Here is a 22,273-nt window from a genome sequence, read left to right as displayed (position 1 = left end):
TCAGTTATTGGATTTATATCAATCGTTCGTTTTCCTTACTCGCACGTTTGTTTATTTGATTTATATTTAACGCTGAGAACTTTCGTAATAATTGGATCTTTGTCATTTAATGAAGATTAATAAATGGACGGCGAAAATTCTTTGTGAAAATCATGATTTTTGGTTTTTCGTGACGTCCGAGAAATCGGGGCGTTACACTGTGGTATCAGAGCTCCGGTTGAGAAACCAGAGCACTAAGGGTTTTGGGCTTACGAGTTTCCGAACTCGTGGTGTTTTGTTTGATAAATGTGTTTTCAAAACTTCGCGGTGAGATTGGGTAGACTTGTTTGCTAAGATGTTTGAAGTATGATCTTATTTGGAGTGGAGTATCAATGCAATGATGCTTTGGTTGAAAGTTTTTACTGTTAGATGATCTCTCTGACTGAGGAACTGACGTTTGGTTGTGGTTTTATCAACAAGCAGGTTTGACATCATGCCTCCTAGACAGGACCCAACTAACGCTCAGCTCGCTCAGGCCATGGCTCAATTGGCCCAAGTGGTGGCTCAGCAGGCCAATGCTAGTGTTACGATGGCCGCTGCCCAAGCTCAGAGAGAGGCTGAAGAACATGCCAGAAGGGCGCAGAGGTTGGAACGGGAGCTGAACCAGGATCAGGTCAGGATGAGAACTGATTTCAATCGGCAGAACCCGCCAAAGTTTGAAGGGGAAGTTGAACCCGAGAAAGCGGATCTTTGGATCCAAGAGCTGGAAAAGATTTTTGAAGCTTTGCACACAACTGATGGAGAGAAGGTGAATCTCGCTACCTTCATGCTGAAAGGGGATGCAGAGTATTGGTGGAGGAGCACCAGGCTGTTGATGACGACTAACCAGGTGGCTATTACCTGGGATTCATTCAAAACAGCTTTTCTGAACAAGTACTTTCCAGAGACTGCAAGAGATGATATGGAGAACCGTTTCCTCAGACTGAAACAAGGAAGCATGACTGTTGGGGAATATGCAGCCAAGCTGGAGAGTCTGTCGAAGTACTTTCGCTTCTTCCGAGAACAAGTTGATGAAGGGTATCTCTGCAACCGTTTCATGATTGGTTTGAGGGATGAAATTGAGGAGTCCGTCAGACCTTTGGGAGTCAGAGTCTTTCAACAACTGGTTGAGAAGTCTCGCGAGGTTGAGGTCATGAAGAATCGTCGAGGGAACCGACAGGAAAGTGGAGGGCCAATCAGGTCTGGTCAGAAACAAGTTGGGAAGACTGAAAAGGGTAGGGCTGGTCAGAAGAAGCCTTATCAGAATGCAACTGGTAGGACATCATCTACCAAAGTCGGAGCAAAAACTCCGAGAGAAGATGTTACTTGTTTCAAGTGTAATGAGAAAGGGCACTATGCCAATGAATTTGGGAAAGAGATTACTTGCTGGAAGTGCCAGAAGACGGGGCACATCTCGACAAACTGTCCTGATGCGCCAAAAGCTGAACCTGTGTTGAATACGGCAAGGGGGAGACGTCCAGTTGCTAAGGGACGTGTCTTTGCTGTTACTGGCAAGCAAGCTGAGGGTGTTGAAGATCTTATTCAGGGTACGTGTACTATTGCTGGTATCTCCTTGATGGTTTTGTTTGATTCGGGTGCTACGCACTCGTTTATATCTGATGAGTGTGCGAAGAAAATAGGGTTGCTAACCTCAGAGTTACTTTTCGATATGGTGGTGACAACCCCTGCTGCCGATCGCTTAGTTACTCGCACGGCATGCTTAAAATGTCCGTTGGTTTACGAGGATCGGAAGTTCCTTGCAAACCTTATATGTTTAGGGCTTAAAGAGCTCAATGTGATTCTGGGGATGGACTGGTTGGCGCAATATCATGTTCTTTTGGATTGTGCTAACAAGGCCGTGGTATTTCCGGATTCAGGCGTTACGGATTATTTGAATTCGTACCATTTGAAGAAGGGTTTACCGGCGTTCGTGAACTCTATCGTGGCGGAAGCAAGAAACGATAGTGATGTACGGAACATCTCGATAGTGCAAGACTATGTGGATGTTTTTCCGGAGGATGTGCCCGGATTGCCACCAGTAAGGGAGACGGAGTTCTCCATTGACATCATGCCCGGCACGGGACCGATATCGATGGCGCCGTATCGGATGGCACCAGCGGAATTGATGGAATTGGCAAAACAGTTGGATGATCTCTCTTCAAAGGGATTTATTCGACCGAGTGTGTCTCCTTGGGGAGCGCCAGTGTTGTTGGTAAAGAAGAAGGACGGGAGGTCCAGGTTGTGTGTAGATTACCGACAACTAAACAAGGTGACAGTGAAGAATCGTTATCCGATGCCTCGGATAGACGACTTGATGGACCAACTTCGGGGAGCAGTTGTTTTCTCGAAGATTGATCTGAAATCAGGGTATCACCAGATTCGGGTGAAGGAGGCTGACATTCAGAAGACGGCATTCAGAACTCGATATGGACATTATGAATATCTCGTGATGCCATTTGGAGTTACTAATGCACCCGCAGTTTTTATGGACTACATGAACCGTGTGTTCAGGCCATTCTTGGACAAGTTCGTGGTGGTGTTCATAGACGATATTCTAATTTACTCGAAGAGTAAGGAGGAACATGAGGAGCATTTACGTCAAGTGCTAGAGGTGTTGCGGAAGAAGGAACTCTATGTTAATGGAGGAAAGTGTGAGTTCTGGATGGAGGAAGTGAAGTTCCTTGGTCATGTCATATCTAGCAAAGGTGTGGCAGTGGACCCCAGCAAAATTGAATCAGTTTTGGCATGGGAACAACCGAAGACAGCAAGTGATATCAGAAGTTTTGTTGGGCTTGCTGGCTACTATCGGCGTTTCGTGAAGGATTACGCCAAGTTGACTGCACCGTTGACTCATTTGACAAAGAAGGATCAACCGTTTGCGTGGACGGAGAAGTGTGAGGCTAGCTTCCAAGAAATGAAGAAGCGGTTGACCACCGCACCTGTACTAGCTTTGCCAAAGGAGGGAGAACCATACGACGTGTACTGTGATGCGTCGCATAATGGTTTGGGTTGTGTGATGATGCAAGAGAAGAGGGTGATTGCTTATGCTTCGCGACAGTTGAAAGTCCATGAGAAGAATTACCCTACGCATGATTTGGAGTTGGCTGCTATAGTGTATGCTCTCAAGATCTGGAGACATTACTTGTATGGCAGTACGTTCACGATCTATAGTGATCACAAGAGTTTGAAGTACTTGTTTGATCAGAAGGATCTGAACATGAGGCAGAGACGGTGGATGGAGTTTCTGCAAGACTATGAGTTCTCATTACAGTATCATCCGGGGAAGACCAATGTTGTAGCTGATGCTCTGAGTCGAAAGGCTATACATGTATCCTCGTTGATGGTCAAGGAGTTAGAATTGTTGGAGGCTTTCCGTGATCTGAGTTTGAATGTTGAACTCGCACCGGGGAAGCAGAGCTTTGGAATGGTGACGGTGTCTAGTGGACTCTTGGATGAGATAAAGTCGAAACAAGAGACCGATGAAGGGTTGATTGAATGGCGCAAGCTTGTGGCACAAGGAAAAGCGTCTGAGTTCGCTATTGGGAACGACAATATTCTGCGTTGTAAGGGACGAGTTTGTGTACCCAATGATGCAGTAATGAGGAAGCTGATCTTGGATGAAGGTCACAAAAGCAGATTGAGTATTCATCCGGGGATGAATAAGATGTATCAGGACTTGAAACTTCATTTCTGGTGGCCTGGGATGAAGAAACAAGTAGCTGAGTATGTGTCGACATGTTTGACGTGTCAGAAGGCGAAGGTGGAACATCAGAAACCAGCAGGAAAGCTGCAGTCATTGGATGTCCCGGAGTGGAAATGGGATAGCATTTCCTTGGACTACGTGACGGCGTTGCCGCTTACACGAAGGAAGTTCGATGCAATTTGGGTTGTAGTTGATCGATTGACGAAGACTGCTCACTTCGTGCCAATCAATCTGAACTACAAGGTAGAGAGGTTGGCGGAGATATACATTGCTGAGATTGTACGCTTGCACGGTGTACCATCTAGCATTGTGTCGGACAGAGACCCGAGGTTTACCTCGCGTTTCTGGGAAGCTTTGCAGCGGGCTTTGGGAACCAGGTTGAAATTGAGTTCCGCTTATCATCCACAGACGGATGGGCAAACCGAGAGGACCATCCAATCCTTGGAGGATTTGCTAAGATCTTGTGTGCTGGATCACAAAGGCAGCTGGGATGAGATGTTGCCATTGATCGAGTTCACTTACAACAACAGCTTTCATGCAAGCATAGGGATGGCCCCTTATGAAGCGTTGTATGGTCGGAGGTGCCGTACACCCTTGTGCTGGCATCAAGATGGGGAGAACTTGATTGTTGGACCTGAATTAGTTCAGAAAACCACAGAAGAGGTGAAGCGAATCCAAGAGAAGATGAGGGTTTCGCAGAGTCGTCAGAAAAGTTATGCTGACAATCGCAGGAAGGAGTTGGAGTTTCAAGCTGGAGATCATGTCTTCTTGCGGGTTACCCCGATGACAGGTGTCGGAAGGGCGATCAAGTCAAAGAAGCTTACTCCAAAGTTTATCGGACCGTACCAGATTACGGAGCGTGTTGGACCCGTGGTGTATAGGATTGCCTTACCGCCGTTCCTATCCAACATACATGATGTGCTGCATGTGTCGCAACTTCGGAGGTATATGGCTGATAATTCTCATGTGATTGAACCTGATGATATTCAGCTGAAGGATGATCTAACGATGGAAATGCCGCCCATCAAGATCGTCGACAAAAGCACCAAACGCTTGAGGAACAAGGAAGTATCCTTAGTGAAGGTTGTATGGAATCAAGCTACGGGCGATGCGACTTGGGAATTAGAGGATAAAATGCGGAAATCACATCCCGAGTTGTTTGTAGACCCTTAAGTTTCGAGGTCGAAACTATTTTAAGGGGGGGAGTATTGTAACACCCGGGGATTTATTTATGTTTTGTATTATTGAAGAATAATATAAAGTACGATGTTTTATTTTCAGTAAGGAGAAAATACTGATTAATTGTTACTATAACGCTTGTATAGTAATTTATTACGTAATTAATTATTACGTAAAGCGCGAGTAGTCGATATGCATGCATGCACATGCATAATTTTGGGTAGTGCATAAAATATGCAAAAAGGGAATTTTCGAGACTCATATCTATTATATTGGAGGAGGAGTTTTATTTATTTATTAAATAAATATAAAGTGTTATGGGAATTTATTTAAATCAGATTTTTATTTTGAATTAATTTATTTTGAGAAGATAGGATTTGAAAATTGGAGATATACCTTTTTTTTTTTTTTATGTTGGCCGAAAATTTGGTTTAAAAGGGCAAAGATATTGGAGATATTTTATAATGAAATAAATGCTTTGGGTCATCTTTATTTAAAAAAAAAAAATAATAAATTCAGATTTTATTTAAACTAATATGGAAGGTTTTTAATTTTTGAAAATTGGTTAAGGAGAGAGAGAGTGGCCGAAAACTCTAGTTGCTAGGGTTTAGGGCTTTATTTTGAAATTTAAACCAATTTTCCTTGATTTGAGGGTTTAATTGAAGAGAAAATCAGAAAAATATCCTAACTACCTAGATGAGGGGGGCGGCCAAGGCATCTTGGAGGGGATCTTGGGATATTTTGATTTTTCTTGGTGATTAAGTAATTAATTTGAATTAAAGTTTATTAAAATTATATTTTAACCCTGGGCTTGGGCTGAAAATAAGGGTTTTATTGTATTTTCACCTCCACACCCTCCACTATAAATAGGAGTCTCTAGTGAAGGGAAAATCACAACTCAGAGCTCTCCAAATTTTTGTGAGTCTCTATCTCTCCCTCTCCAGAGTTCTTCTTGACCTCTGTAGGAAATAATTCCTATAGTAACTAAGCTCTGCTTCCTTCGGGAAGTAGTGAACTCAAGTATTTTTTCTTCTTGTTTACAAGAAGAAGATGAAATATTGTTTGGTTTTAGGGGATGGGGTTCGAATATTTGAAGGGGGGAAATGATGCTCCTTTTTCCTTCAAATTCTAACCCTAGTTTGTTGGTCCGTGCAGGTTCGCGCACGGAAAGGTTAGATCGAACGTACTCGATCTCGCGTGGAAAGCGTAGCCAAGGTGAGGGCACTTCCGTTTAGAGAAGTCTTACTGCTTTCCTGCATGTGAAGTTGTATGCGAGTGTGGTTGATAACATGCTTAGTATTAGTATTCAATATTATGCTAAGTGATGATATGATGTATGATTTATTACTAAGTTAATATGATAAATTCTTAGTATGCTATAGAACTAGTTAGTTGATGTATGCTAGTTCAAGTATGCCTTATTTGCTAAGTGAAATTATGCATGATGTTATTTAATTTCAATAACATGAGATAAAATGCCTGTCTATTTACTTGAAGTAGTAACATGAGACTAGGATTTTATGATGTTTACTCGCATGCAAGTAAATTATGATTAGTGGAACATAGGTCTGGTTAGGACTATGAACCATGAGAACAGTGGTTCCGTTAGAGACAAAACGGATAACTTGCACGCGAGGGTGAATGCGGTTTGAACCGTGATGTTATGACTTGTGGGTGTCTGACCCATGGTGTGCTGTGGTCGTTCCAAGGAACGCCATGATGTTGTGAGCTTTGCTCATGGTGTTGTTCGTCTGCTGGACGAATGGTGTTGGATCCAAGGTGAAAGGTGGTTGTGTGAAAAGTGAGGACGCATAGACTAACTGAAACTTAGGCTATGTGATTAACCTTTTAGTTATGTTTTGTTGATTAATGATGATATTATATTGTCTATAACATGCTAGAGACTAGAGATATTTGAGAGTCAGAAGTTGACCCTCTCTATTTGCTATTTGTTGTTTGGGCGCTTAACGCCAACAGATGGTGATCCGGAAGGAGCTAGTGGATCAGGACTGGGAGATTTATCTCCATAGTTTTGATGAGGACACGGCCTGGGGTGTCGACTACCGCCAGGAGAAGAACGTGTACGTCGGCGGCGCGACCATCTTCAAAAGAGACCAAGCTGGGCAGATTGTTGAGACTCAGCCTATCAGAGGGAAGATTCGGTTTCCTCACGCACCCTTCCGTTTTGGACTCCCCTTAGGGATGGATTTTCTCAGCGGTTCGGAGTCGGACCCTAGTGAGGGGCCAGGCTACGAGTCAGGCGAGGGGAGCGAGCCTTCAGTGACTTCCGAGTACCGGAATCCGACAGAGGGACTTTTGGTGCCGAAGGAGGAGCCGGTGAGCCCCATTGCACCACCCGAGCAAGAGCTGAATCAGGGACTCATGGATCCCGTACCATTAGGGTTTGGGTGGAGCTTGGAGGCATTGAGGCAGTGGAACCTGGACATGAAAGTTGAGCTTCCGAAGCCAGGAGAGGAGACGCCGGAGCCTTCCAACATGTGGGCCAGAGAAGATGCAGACTGCAACGAGTGGCCTTGATTGGGTTGAGAGCGCTGTTTTATTTTTGGAGCTTTTATTTTACTTTGAAGTACTTGTAGTTGATTTTCAAATGTAAACAATTTTGTCAGATTACTAGGGTGGTTTTGTTTACACACATGGGTGTGGCCACCGTATATTATTTCAGTTATTGGATTTATATCAATCGTTCGTTTTCCTTACTCGCACGTTTGTTTATTTGATTTATATTTAACGCTGAGAACTTTCGTAATAATTGGATCTTTGTCATTTAATGAAGATTAATAAATGGACGGCGAAAATTCTTTGTGAAAATCATGATTTTTGGTTTTTCGTGACGTCCGAGAAATCGGGGCGTTACAGAAGCTATCATGAAGTACCTAATGGACAACCTTCCCTCCACTTCCAAGCCTTGAATCTCTCACTTCTATCATGCATGCATTTATTTATTATGACTGAATTTAATTCATGTTGACTGTGTTAACTTCTTATTCTCTGATTCAATGCACCGTCCATTTAGTAACTCACATGCTTTTATGATTGATAAGTTTAATGCATGTTTTTCTGTTACTTTTCTTCTTTATATTCACCGCGTTCATCTTCTCCTTCACCATTCAATCCCATTCTCCTCCATTCATATCCATTCTCCTCTTTTCTACATCAAAATGACTACTGTCGATTTGATTTCTGGACTCAAGACTATGGTATTCGACCAAGTCTTTCCATGGAGTGTCAATCTATCTTCTTCTCAGATCTCTCACACTCTTGAGAAGATTGAGACTCTTCTGAAATGCTGACTCACTTCTCATCAGACTCACTGTCTTCAGAACCTTCAAGAAGTTCTGAATGACCTCCTTCGTCTGATCACTCGCCGGGAGGACGTTGAAGCTCAGCTCCAAGGCATATGTCTGCTTCTGGAATATGAAGAAGATCACCATGAAGCGGATCCAGATGCTGTCCAAGAAAATGCAGCTCTGAAGGAAGATCTGGCTACCCAGTTAGCCTCAGTTGATCAGGACATTCGTCCCCTACACCTTCAACTTCTCTCCATGAAGAATTCTCGAGCTTTCCTATATATCTAGGATTAGTCTTCTTCATTCCTCTCAATCCTCTGTACTTTCTCTCCGTTCAGTAATAATAACATTTCTTATTTGCCTCACTTTCTTGTTATTGTTATTGTTGGTTTTGTTTTTCACTCTTTTTGATTATGACAAAAAGGGGGAGTACATAAAATGGTTTTGATAAACTTTTATATTATATAAAACCAGTAGAGGAGAACAAGTATCAATACTTATAGCACATAGATATTGTCAAGCGTCTCAGATAAGGAACACATTTTGCTCATATTCTGAACTAATCTTGCTTCTGACACCTTATTCCGATTATATCTGGACAAGACTCTATGTTACTATGTGATATACGCTAAGTTATGAACCATCACTTCTGATGAGTATACATCTCTTCAAGCGTAAAATCTGATCACATAACCAGACTCCGAATCTAGACTATTCACCAATTCATTAAGTCAAAGATTCAGGGGGAGTCAGGGGGAGACCCTAGCTCAGAATCAGGTGTCATCCCAGATTCAGAAAGAGCAATGCAAACCGTTACACAAGGATAAGTTTAATCTCTGATCTCTTCTTTCCTGTGTATTCAGTTTATTGTGTAAAAATTGTTCATCAAAATACTTGTTTTGTCATCATCAAAAAGGGGGAGATTGTAAGATCAAGGTTTGATCAGTGGTTGCATCTCTATGTTTTGATGATTACAATTAAGATTTGTGATGATGAACAATTATGGTACCCTAACGTTTGTTTTTCTTAGATGTGACAAACAGGTTCTGAATCTGACCCAAGCCTATTCGTTCAGAAGAAGAAGAAGAACCAAGGGTTACTAAAAAGAGAGCTCTTTATCCTACCATGTTCGTTCTGAACAGTGGCAAATACTTCAGAAGCTCTGAGGTTGGAAGCTCTCAAGAAGTTCTGAAGAACCCAAGTCAGAAGTTCTGAAGACCAGATGTTCCAGTGGAACGGTCCAGAAGCAGAAGACTCAAGTTCTGAAGACTTGCAAGAAAGTGGTTCTGAAGACCCAAGCTATTCTAGCTCTGACGATTAGAAGTTCTGAGGAACGTGTTCAGAAGCAGAAGTTGCAAGGTCAGAAGAATCCAAGCTTCAATCTGACGATGATCAGAAGCTTCACCAACGTTCATCTGAAGCTCCTTGATCACAAGTCAACTGGTGAAAGGACAGGTCGCTATCACAGTACAACGTCGTACATGTCTCAGTCTGTCCGCCACCTACCTTGTACAGCCTAGCAGTCTGATATCACAGAATTGCCACTCCAACGGATAAAACCATAGCAACGGCTACATCACAAGTCTTGGAGTATATAAAGGCTGAAGAAAGAAGAAAGAGACTAAGAAACTTTGCTGAAAACATTCAACACATTCGAACCAACTCTCTTAGCATTATTTCTTCACCGTTCTTAAACATCTGAGTTTACTACTAGCTTTTTAGAAGCACTCATTGTAAACCCGAAACCTTTTACACTTCATTGTAAAGTTCCTTAAGAGACCAAGGTTGGTCGGATCTTGAGAGGACTGAATCAAGGTTGATTCAGTGTTTTGGCTAGTCTTAAGAGGATCGGTAGATCAGCTTCTTAAGAGGATACTGGTGAGAAAATCAGTGTATTGTTAGTCACTTAGCAGTTTGCAAAGTGCAGTTGTAACACTCATTGATTTTAGTGGATTGCCTTCATCAGAAGAAGGAAGAAATCACCTTCACAGGTGGACTGGATTAGCTTGAGCTTTTATCTCAAGTGAACCAGGATAAAATACCTGCGTGCTTTACTTCTTATCCTTCAGCACCTAGTTCTTATCTTTGAGTTTTCGAAAAGACACAAAAGTTTACCACTTATTGAAAAACTCTATTCAAACCCCCTCTTTCTAGTGTTTTTCGCACCTTCACGGAGTTGGAGTCCCACATTGGTTAAGTTTGGGTGATGAGAAGACTTTATAAGAGATGTGACCCATAAACCTAATGCCTTAAGGTTTTAGGTTAAGATGTGGCGTCAATATCTCTTGGTGTCTTGCTCCTCGGCCCATGAGCTCCCCTATCTCCCCCAACAGAAGACCACTCAGCACCTTGATCTGACTTTAAAATGATTAGAAAACTTTTATGCTCATTTGTGGTGGTAGGTATGGAGCTTTAATGAGTGGCCTTCACTTCGTGTTAAAACTGATCTGTTGCAGTGGGAGTTCATTACATATTCTGTTTGTTGTTAAATTTGGCTGGCCTGTAATCATGTTGCTGTGTTGCATGTTTTACAAAACAATGAATTCTTAGTTGTATGGGATATACATATCTTGAGGATTTTAGGGTAGATTCGAGCTTGGTGGAAGGAGTTCCATATTCTGCTTATGAATTCTCACAGAATTTTGAGCGTATTTGTGTGATGAAAGCAAAGGTAACGCATAGGAGGTGTGTGTGGAACCTCTTCTTTGGATGTGATTAAATTAAATGTCGATGGTACGCCTAGAGGTAATCCGGGTCCAAGTGGGATTGGTAAAGTTTTAAGTAATTCTAGACGCGAAGTGCTTGGATAATTTTCTAATTCAATGGATATTTTGAAAGATATATTGAATGCATTGTTGTATTGTCAAAAATATAATTTGAAACACATTTCGACGATTGAGAGTGATTAATCTCTTGTGATAGGATATATGCGTTGTAAGGTGAACATACCGTGAAATTAAAGCTTTAAAATGATTTGAATTTAATAGATCTTATTATATTGGAGGTGAATTGTACTGGGGGCAGTGCATTCTTTTAGAGAATCAAACTCTATAGCATTTAGCCAAAAATGATTGTAATTGGGTGGAGCCTCTTTAGATGTTGTTGGAATATTTGTAATCTATTTAGAGGTTGTTTTCCCTACTTGAGAATGATGATCTCAAGAAATGTTTATCAATAAATTTACTTATTTTAAAAAAAAGCAATATATGGTAGTAAATGTTTTCTAAAGCAAAATAAGCATAGGGTTCTCTTCGCTGACCTAGCCGCCGCCACCGTCAATGACCGCCGCTGCCAAGCGCCTCTCGGCGCAAGAGGAAGACTTGCTGGGTCGCAGCAGAGAGAAACCTAAGGAAGCAACACAAGCTTCAAGCCAGGGTGATCCAAAGGGGAATCGGCCAGTCCATGAAATTATAGCCAACTTCGAGATGAGATCGTCTTCAAGATCTGAACAGATAGATACAATTGAAAGAAGCCCTCTCTCCTACAAGGATGCCTGCTTGGGTGTTAATGGGAAGGGGTCTGAGAGTAATGACGAAATGGAAGCATGGGATGCCTTTGAGGACTGCTTTGATGAAGACTTTGAGGAGGATTTGGTTGAAGGGCTCCTGGCCACAGAAGGCCCAAACGAAGGGGAAGACCCACTCTGTCCTCGACTAATTATCTCTCGAGATGAAATGAAACGTATCTGCAAGCCCTGACGCAAATCAGTGTTAGTCAAACTGCTAGGGATGAAAGTAGGCCTGAGATTTATGCAGCAAAGGCTTGCGAGGCTATGGCAGCCAATGCAATCTATGGAGGTAATAGATTTGGAAAATGACTATTTCTTGGTAAGATTTGATGACTTGGAAGATCTGAGAAAGGTCTTTGATGATGGACCTTGGCTGATTGCAGACCATTATCTTGTGGTGCAAAGATGGAGACCAGACTTCCACCCCTGGGAAGACGATTTCAAGAGGGTTGCCATCTGGGTTCGCTTCCCTAGTCTACCTGTGTACTGCTATGATAACCAAGTCCTGAGGTCAATTGGTAACATGGTGGGTAGGACACTGAGAGTGGACAGGAACACGTTAAAAGAGAACGACCTAAGCCAAGGCTCCTACTGTACTGTTCGAGGGAAGTTTGCAAGAGTCTGTGTGGAGGTGGATCTGAAAAAAGTCCTTGTCTCCAGAGTCTTTGTGAATAATAGAAAATACCCAGTAGAGTATGAGGGTCTGCATCTTGTTTGCTTCCACTGTGGTAGGTTTGGGCATAAGAAAGAAGCATGCACCTTGCTCAAAGGTGCCACACATGAACCTCAAAACCAGAGTAAAAAAGATACCAAATTTCAGGTCTTTGAAAAGGAGGATGAAGAAAACTTTGGACCTTGGATGATAGTGAATAGAAACAGAATAAATAGAGGAAATGGCCAGTCTCAGAACAGAACCTACCAGCCTAACCCTGCTAGTTCTAACAGGGAGAAAGGGGGGCGTGGGGAGAATCCTCAAAGGGATCATTGGAGGGTTGATAATGGGAAAGGCACACAGAGTACTCATTCTAGGCCCCTTGCTGATATTACAGGGTCAAAAGCAGCAGTTGAGGACTCACAAAACCTCCAGATTAGACAGGACACTGCAGATATAATTCCTAGGGAGGATAACATGAAAGAGGATGCTCCTTTAACTGACCAAGGAGATGGGGGACAGCAGATTCTTGCTTGTGGTGGTACAGTGAATGATGAGAGAGGGAGCAAAGAAAACCTTTTTGCCAGGAAGGATGTGCCTCCTTTAAGACTAGACAGACAAAAAACTACTGCAGTTAATGCAGATTTAATTAAGCAGAAGACCCAAGATAAGAAGGTGGGGAAGAAGAGTCCCACTAATAATGTTACCCTGAACCATTTCAAGAGGCAAGCTCGAAAAGTGGGCTGGAAAAAGATGGAAAAGAGAATTAATGGGGAGGCCTTGGCTGAAATCTTCACTAATAATATGGAGACCCTAGGCGCTGAATTCCATGACAAACTCTCAGAGTTCAAGATGAATTCCCCTTCCAAGGGTGACCAGGTTGATGTGGGCCTCTACCCTACTAATCCCTTAGAAGATGCTAAAGGGAAGGATGGAGGTTCAAATGGTATGTTCATCGATGTAGATGCTTGTGATAACAGATGTTTTGCCTTGGGAAAGGAAAATTCAGTGGGGGGTCCTCCCCACCTATGAGTTTTTCCTTGGTTGTGTTCCTTTCCCCTCCAATTTTTTTGTAATGATATTAAGCTGGAACTGCAGAGGTACTAATAACAGAAATTTTGCAAGAATGATGAAAGATCTTGTCAAGATGCATAACTTAGATCTGGTTGTTTTGGTTGAAACCTGTAAGGCCCAAGTTTTTAAGCTTATGCCAAGTAAATAGAATCCTATTCACGATTAGGGTTGATGTATCGTGAAGGGAAACCTGAACTAGAGTTTACCAAATGAAATAAATTTATGAAGGAGAAAGTTCAGGAAAAGTCTGAGGATCGTACCGAAGTCGATAAAAGTTATAGCACGATCGTTATACGCTTAAACCTAGGTCAGAAACCCTAGTATATAGCTAGTTTTCACTTTTAGGCACGATGGAAGTTAATTCCAAAAATCTTCAGAGAAATGTTAGAACTTCTCTTTTTCCATATATCACAATCGTTTCGAGGCGAAACTCTAGAATCTACGAACGTCCGATTCCAATCATCGAAAGTTTGCCGAAACCGAAACCCTGGTATTTCGAAACCCTAGAATTTCTCGACAATGAAGACTTTTTCTATTCAGAGCTTCAAATGAATATTCCACACGCGTACACCCATTTCTCTTGATGATTTTAATCTTTCTTCAGAAGGAAGTTTTCTATTCCGACATCCGATGCAAAAAGCAACTTATCGGGTAAAATAGTTTTATACCGATTATGCATTAGTCGCCAAAAATACAAGGAGACCTCATTTTAGTTTTGGAATTCTTTCGCCAAAACCTATCTTAGAATTCACGGAGAATGAAGCCGGAAAAATCAGATTCGCGAAACTTTCATTTTACCGCGTTTTGCCAACCTCTATATATAGCCAAGAAATGAGAAAAAAATCACAAAACTCACCCAAAAACCCATTCAAGGCCGCGAGTTTGCATAGGAGAGGAGGAGGAGAGATTTTCTTCATTTCTTGCTTGATCGTCGATCAATCAGTTGCTACTTCAAGGTTTCGAGGTATAGTCGCTAATCCTTACCTCTGATCGCTTTTTCCATAGCTTTTCTGTAGACTTTTCCGAGTTGATAGTTTATGGGTTTTTGCAAAACTATCCCGAATCTTTCATTTCTGATTCTAAACCTCTTCTTTATGTGCCCAAGATCACTTCTGCCGGATTAGATTTTCCGTTATGTCGCCGGAATTCCGCCGGAATCAATTTTAGCCTAAAATACCCATTTTTGGAGTTTTTGGAGTAAAGCTTCTACCTTTAGGCTGAAAACTATCGCCTTAGCTTAGTGCTAGTAGGATTAGTTTTCATAAACGTCGTTGGTGACGTCCCTGCAAAATTTGGTTTTTGGGATTTCAGTTTTGAAATTTCTAAGTTAAAAATCATGACCAAAATACCCCTGCGACAGTTTTTGATCCGATAATTTTTCCGAGTTCAGAATACCCTTAGTTACGGCTAATGATAGCATAGGAACCAAGTTTGATCGAAGAAAAATCGAGTCCCACAATTGTGAAAAGTGGCCGAGCACTCTTAGGGGGAGGGAGGAAAATTCCTTTTTCGAAAACTTGTTCTTTCGCGCTAGATTATCGTACCTCGGAGTATGTACTACTTCGGGTAACCTTAGTAAGTATTAGTAGCTTAGTTTCCGATAGATTTTGATAGAATTCTGTGGTTTTACTTTAAAGGTGCTTTTGAGGAATTTCCTGAAGATCAAGGAGCTCATTGTGAAGGAACGTTTGAGGAGAACGCTGGAATAACTAGAGGTAAAGGCAACTTACCTTACTAGCTAATGCTTTAGGTGTCGACGCATTCGACTTGATTTACTGTTTATGCACTTGTTTGTGTATGATTGGGAAAATGTTTTCTGAGGCTTCGGCTGACAATGTAGATGATGCATCTGCTACTATGTTTTTGAGATTGACTTACATGCTATGTGCTATGTGGGTAATCTAGGATGTGTGGTGCATGATTTATATGCTAAGTGCTACGTGTTTATTCTGAGATGCATTGATATATGACATGATTGATGACTGTGATGATTTAACTATGTCTTGCACTCATATCTGTGATTCTGAGTAGTGAGAATAGCGGGCAGGTCATGCCGATTTTATTTTGAGAGTTTTGAGAAAGTTTGATAGGGCGAATGAGATTCGGGCCTTGTTATGGTGTTTATGGATCGAGACATTCTCTGGAGTCATTTGGGATTTGGAGATCCCGGGAACTTATAAGATTCGCGATAAGATTAAAAGGATCTCATTTTGTAAAGAAAACTCATAAGACATTAAACAACCTCTAAAATCTTCAAATAATGATAATAAACTCGAAAGGAAGCTTAGGATGAAGATCTTAGTTTTGGAAAACGAGAAGTGTCGTCGGATCCAAGTGTTGAGAAAGTTGAGAAGTTTTGAGTATGTTGATACTCTTGTGCTGTGGGAGCAGTTATGTCGTTGGGCTATCCGAGGGATAAGCCGGGAGACTGATAGTTTTCGAGTATGTCGATACTCTTTGCTCGCTGAGCAGTTTTTGACCATCGGATGGAGATGAGTCGGATGATTCGAGGAATCATCATGAGTTAAGTTTATGCCTTCGGGTACAGTTTATGCCTTCGGGTACAGTTTATGCCTTCGGGTACAGTTTATGCCTTCGGGTACAGTTATGCCTTCGGGTACAGTTTATGCCTTCGGGTACAGTTTATGCCTTCGGGTACAGTTTATACCTTCGGGTACAGTTATGCCTTCGGGTACAGTTTATACCTTCGGGTACAGTTTATGCCTTCGGGTACAGTTTATGCCTTCGGGTACAGTTTATAACTTCGGGTACAGTTTATACCTTCGGGTAATTCGGACATCGACGGGGGATATGATCGACCGTGAGGTTAGGATCGACCTGTTGATTGTCGGGCATAGCGGAGGGAAAAGTCGACCCGCAGGGTTAGGACTGATCCGGCTATGTCAAGGTGGTAAGTGACAGTCGAGGGTTATGGTCGACACAATGCCAGTGTTAGGACCGACTCGATCGTGCCCAGCCTATTCTTTCTGGAACCATCGAGAGTGACGTTGCATTGACATATCATGCACTCTAATTGTATCGTTATGTGTTTTGATGAGTTGATGTTGATAAACATCGTTATGTGTTTTGATGAGTAGATGTTGATAGATATCGTTATGTGCTTTGATGATGGAATTGTACTAGAGTGTTGATAACATGCTATGTTTAAACCTTAGGGTAGACAATGCAGAACTTATATGTATATATATAACATATATATCTATACCCCTTATACTTTACCTGTTGTCTTGTATTCTCTATACTATATTCCGTAAGTTGACCCTTGCGCGTGCTACCTGTGTTTGGGGGGCTATGTATGCCCTTTTTGTCAGATGTCGTCGATGGATTCTTTCGTGATTCTTCGTCATTCGGGGAAGACCCGGAGCGAAATGACTACTACTGAGCCTTTGACGTGGACCCGGACTTCATGCATGACCAGATGAGAGTCGATGATGGAAGTATGGGGGATGGGTGTTTAGAGTCTACTAAGGTTGGGTGTTAGTGTCCTAGCTCTGACTTATTCTTATTTTTGGAGGGCTTGTGTTGCTGACACTTGACCTATCATTTTGGGGATTGTACATTTTGCCTACGGGCGTTACACTTTTCTACTTTCCGTCACTGGAGGTTACTCGTGACGAGGTCGCTACTTACAGCGGGGAATGTTATATGTATTGTGTATTAGTTCTGTTACCTTTCGCATTTGGGTTTTATTTATTTCAGTCTTAGTTGTCATAAAAAAAAAATATTTACGTTTTTCCGCATTAAGTTTATTTTGGTTACTAAAGTGACGCCACCGAAATCGGGGTGTTACATTGTGGTATCAGAGCTTGTCTAGTCTTTCGGGAGTTGTTGGGGAATAGGTCTTCTGTGCTAGGTTGTGTGACTCTGCAAAGAGTAAAAAAATTGATTGTCTGCAAGCGATTTTTCGCTTAGAATTGATTGAAGTTATTGCTTAATCATATTGTATAGTCATGCTAGATGCTATCTTATGATGAGTACTAACTGTTTGCTTAACTTAACAGAACATGGTGAACTCGAACCAACTTGCTGAGATGGTGGCCACTTTGGTCCAAGCAATGACTGTACAGACGAATGACAATGCACATAGGCGTGCTACTGAGGATACACGCGAGCTACACCGGCTTCAGAGAGAAGTAGCCCTGGACCAGAACAGGGGACTGAATGATTTCAGAAGGCAGGATCCACCCAAGTTCATGGGTGGGACTGACCCGGACTATGCGGATCTATGGATCCAAGAAATTGAGAAGATTTTCGAAGTACTGCAGACTGTTGAAGGGGCTAAGGTGGGCCTGGCAACTTATCTGCTGCTGGGCGACGCTGAGTACTGGTGGAAGGGTACCAGAGGAATTATGAGAGCAAACCACGAAGAGGTGAATTGGAACTCCTTTCGTACTGCATTTCTGGAGAAGTACTTTCCAACTAGCGCTCGAGACGAGCGAGAGGCACAATTTCTGACCCTTTGTCAAGGGAGCATGACCGTACCTGAGTATGCTTCCAAGCTGGAATCATTGGCTAAGCACTTCCAGTTTTTCAACAACCATGTTGATGAACGCTACATGTGTAAGCGGTTTCTGAATGGGCTGAGAGCAGACATCGAAGATTCTGTGAGGCCGTTGGGTATTATGCGGTTTCAAGCCTTGGTGGAGAAGGCCACAGAGGTGGAGCTGATGAAAAATAGAAGGACGAATAGGGCAGGAACTGGGGGACCGATGAGGTCGAGCTCCCAAGACAATCTTGGAAAAGGAAGGTTTCAGATGAAGAAGCCTTATCAGCGCCCTATGGGGGAAGGTTATACCCTAGGACAGTACAAACCGATGACCCTTGCTACTGGAGGTGCAGGGAATCAAGTCGGCAACACGGATGTGACATGTTTCCGGTGTGGGGAGACTGGACATTTTGCTGACAAGTGCCCAGCGACTGGACCAAGATGCTTTAATTGCAACCGAGTGGGACATCTAGCCGTGGATTGTAAGGCGCCCAAGAGGGAGCCATCTGTTAACACTGTAAGGGGAAAGCGCCTCACTACTAGGGGAACAGTTCATATTATGGACGGAGGAGGATCGAAGAAGTTAGCCAGAGGAGAGCGCAAGAACGACGGTAACCTTCTAACCATTCTTTCTCATTTCAATATAATATATTCCATGACTCTCGTAGCGTGTGCAAACACACCTAACTTACTTATACTGTCTAAGCTTTGACCTTATAGTTATTACGCCTATTAATACCTTATTTGACCGTAGCTCGTATTTTAGCTATAGAAGTTATACGAGGTTTAGAATAACACGCTAAGCCTAGAAAGTAGTCTTCTACCGATGCGTTTAAAAGGAAGCTAGAAGCTGAAGAATGAATCTCATAGAGATTTCTTATGGATAGTATACGTATGATGTTGAGGGCGTGTAGTTCCGTAGCGGAATCGTTGAGGATGTGATGTCAGGATATTTGCGACTATTGGATGATAGGAACTCATTGACTGTTCCAGTAGATTTTTCTAGATTTCCACCTTCGATGTATTAGGCCTGATCAACTTAATATTGAGGGGGTGATATTCGGAATCACAGCTGGCTATGGACTTTGATAGAAGGATTGGTAAGATTAACTTGAGTTGATCGAAGATTAGTTGAGTTTGGGAGGAAAAAGTTCTCATCAAGTATTTGTTTTCTTTGCGAAGGAGTTGTAGTTTTAAGAGATGAACATTCTTTTAGGAAATGTTGAAGAGTTACAGAGCATCAGCGATCCAAACTTGGAAAAGGTTTAGGTTTTAAGTCTATTAACTCTGGTCATAAGTGTGTAGGACTTGAAGTTTGTCATAATTTGATGGGGAGATTAAGAAGTTTATCGACGAGATGGTAATCAAGTTAAAAGAAGGAAAGTGTTAGTATTAAGACGAATACTTGAAGTTATCATATTTGGACAAGCTACTCAGAGTCTAATAGTGAATGGAACTTTGTTATGGATTTCGGTGATGCATGCTAGAGTTAGCAAGTGAATTTTGCTCAGTTGAATAAGAATCCTATGATTAAGATTGACTTAGGGAGTTGAAAATCATGTATGAATAAGGGATGTAGTAGTGATAGCAGTTACGATAGTAGTTAAACCTCAGAAGGTTAGAGGATCGGATGACGAAATGACTAGTTAAGTCCCTTGAGGTATAGTTATGATTTGATCTTCTAGAGGATAAATCTCGATTTATGCGAAGTGTTAGGGCTTTCAGTAAGTCTGAGTTGGTTTGAGTGAGGAAGGTTTTGAGGACGAAGACGGTAATAATGAATTGTTAGATATTAAGATGAAGGTTAGCTTATAAGTTGTTGATAAGTTAATGTTAAAGGGAATGAGTCTTGTGATGCACAAGGTATTAAGACTCAAGTTGAGCATTCACTCCGAAGCATAGAGATGTACCGAGTTTCTAATCAACATTTTGGACGAACAAAAGCAAAGGAATAAGTGGTAAAGGCTGTGCGATTGCACGAATGCCAACAAATATTATTTCCAACGGAGACCCGATGCAAGTGGTCGAACCGGACAACATAGAGTTGGAAGATGATATGTCTTTTGAGACGCCGTCGGTCCGCATTGGGGCTGGAATAGTGAAACGATCGAGGAGAAAGCAGAGTGCTTCGGTGGAAGTTATTTAGAACAAAGACATGGACGGTGCTATATGGGATTTAGAGGAAAAGATCAAGGAATAATATCCGGAATTTTTTTACTGACCCTTAAGTTTCGAGGTCGAAACTTTCTTTTTGGAGGGTAGTAATGTAAGGCCCAAGTTTTTAAGCTTATGCCAAGTAAATAGAATCCTATTCACGATTAGGGTTGATGTATCGTGAAGGGAAACCTGAACTAGATTTTACCAAATGAAATAAATTTATGAAGGAGAAAGTTCAGGAAAAGTCTGAGGATCGTACCGAAGTCGATAAAAGTTATAGCACGATCGTTATACGCTTAAACCTAGGTCAGAAACCCTAGTATATAGCTAGTTTTCACTTTTAGGCACGATGGAAGTTAATTCCAAAAATCTTCAGAGAAATGTTAGAACTTCTCTTTTTCCATATATCACAATCGTTTCGAGGCGAAACTCTAGAATCTACGAACGTCCGATTCCAATCATCGGAAGTTTGCCGAAACCGAAACCCTGGTATTTCGAAACCCTAGAATTTCTCGACAATGAAGACTTTTTCTATTCAGAGCTTCAAATGAATATTCCACACGCGTACACCCATTTCTCTTGATGATTTTAATCTTTCTTCAGAAGGAAGTTTTCTATTCCGACATCCGATGCAAAAAGCAACTTATCGGGTAAAATAGTTTTATACCGATTATGCATTAGTCGCCAAAAATACAAGGAGACCTCATTTTAGTTTTGGAATTCTTTCGCCAAAACCTATCTTATACTTCATGGAGAATGAAGCCGGAAAAATCAGATTCGCGAAACTTTCATTTTACCGCGTTTTGCCAACCTCTATATATAGCCAAGAAATGAGAAAAAAATCACAAAACTCACCCAAAAACCCATTCAAGGCCGCGAGTTTGCATAGGAGAGGAGGAGGAGAGATTTTCTTCATTTCTTGCTTGATCGTCGATCAATCAGTTGCTACTTCAAGGTTTCGAGGTATAGTCGCTAATCCTTACCTCTGATCGCTTTTTCCATAGCTTTTCTGTAGACTTTTCCGAGTTGATAGTTTATGGGTTTTTGCAAAACTATCCCGAATCTTTCATTTCTGATTCTAAACCTCTTCTTTATGTGCCCAAGATCACTTCTGCCGGATTAGATTTTCCGTTATGTCGCCGGAATTCCGCCGGAATCAATTTTAGCCTAAAATACCCATTTTTGGAGTTTTTGGAGTAAAGCTTCTACCTTTAGGCTGAAAACTATCGCCTTAGCTTAGTGCTAGTAGGATTAGTTTTCATAAACGTCGTTGGTGACGTCCCTGCAAAATTTGGTTTTTGGGATTTCAGTTTTGAAATTTCTAAGTTAAAAATCATGACCAAAATACCCCTGCGACAGTTTTTGATCCGATAATTTTTCCGAGTTCAGAATACCCTTAGTTACGGCTAATGATAGCATAGGAACCAAGTTTGATCGAAGAAAAATCGAGTCCCACAATTGTGAAAAGTGGCCGAGCACTCTTAGGGGGAGGGAGGAAAATTCCTTTTTCGAAAACTTGTTCTTTCGCGCTAGATTATCGTACCTCGGAGTATGTACTACTTCGGGTAACCTTAGTAAGTATTAGTAGCTTAGTTTCCGATAGATTTTGATAGAATTCTGTGGTTTTACTTTAAAGGTGCTTTTGAGGAATTTCCTGAAGATCAAGGAGCTCATTGTGAAGGAACGTTTGAGGAGAACGCTGGAATAACTAGAGGTAAAGGCAACTTACCTTACTAGCTAATGCTTTAGGTGTCGACGCATTCGACTTGATTTACTGTTTATGCACTTGTTTGTGTATGATTGGGAAAATGTTTTCTGAGGCTTCGGCTGACAATGTAGATGATGCATCTGCTACTATGTTTTTGAGATTGACTTACATGCTATGTGCTATGTGGGTAATCTAGGATGTGTGGTGCATGATTTATATGCTAAGTGCTACGTGTTTATTCTGAGATGCATTGATATATGACATGATTGATGACTGTGATGATTTAACTATGTCTTGCACTCATATCTGTGATTCTGAGTAGTGAGAATAGCGGCAGGTCATGCCGATTTTATTTTGAGAGTTTTGAGAAAGTTTGATAGGGCGAATGAGATTCGGGCCTTGTTATGGTGTTTATGGATCGAGACATTCTCTGGAGTCATTTGGGATTTGGAGATCCCG

General features: G+C 41.7%; 1 protein-coding gene across 1 annotated transcript; it reads left to right on the top strand.

The window, feature by feature from the left end:
* The first annotated feature begins 836 nt into the window (after positions 1 to 836).
* LOC130738826 (uncharacterized) lies at positions 837 to 7,562 on the top strand. Its single transcript, XM_057590991.1, has 2 exons — positions 837 to 1,565; positions 6,878 to 7,562. Exons 1-2 carry the CDS (start codon positions 854 to 856, stop codon positions 6,928 to 6,930), a joined length of 765 nt encoding a protein of 254 aa, XP_057446974.1. The 5' UTR covers positions 837 to 853; the 3' UTR covers positions 6,931 to 7,562.
* The last annotated feature ends 14,711 nt before the right edge of the window (positions 7,563 to 22,273 follow it).

The sequence above is a fragment of the Lotus japonicus genome, chromosome 2 (genome assembly GCF_012489685.1).
Source record: "Lotus japonicus ecotype B-129 chromosome 2, LjGifu_v1.2".
Taxonomy (NCBI): domain Eukaryota; kingdom Viridiplantae; phylum Streptophyta; class Magnoliopsida; order Fabales; family Fabaceae; genus Lotus; species Lotus japonicus.
This window is presented reverse-complemented; position numbering and strand designations above follow the sequence as displayed.

Excerpts from the sequence above, each read along its gene's own strand:
- LOC130738826 (XM_057590991.1), top strand. The coding sequence starts at position 854 with ATGACGACTAACCAGGTGGCTATTACCTGGGATTCATTCAAAACAGCT. Across the intron at positions 1,566-6,877 it reads TGTTGAAGATCTTATTCAGG|ATGGTGATCCGGAAGGAGCT; the intron begins GTACGTGTACTA and ends TAACGCCAACAG.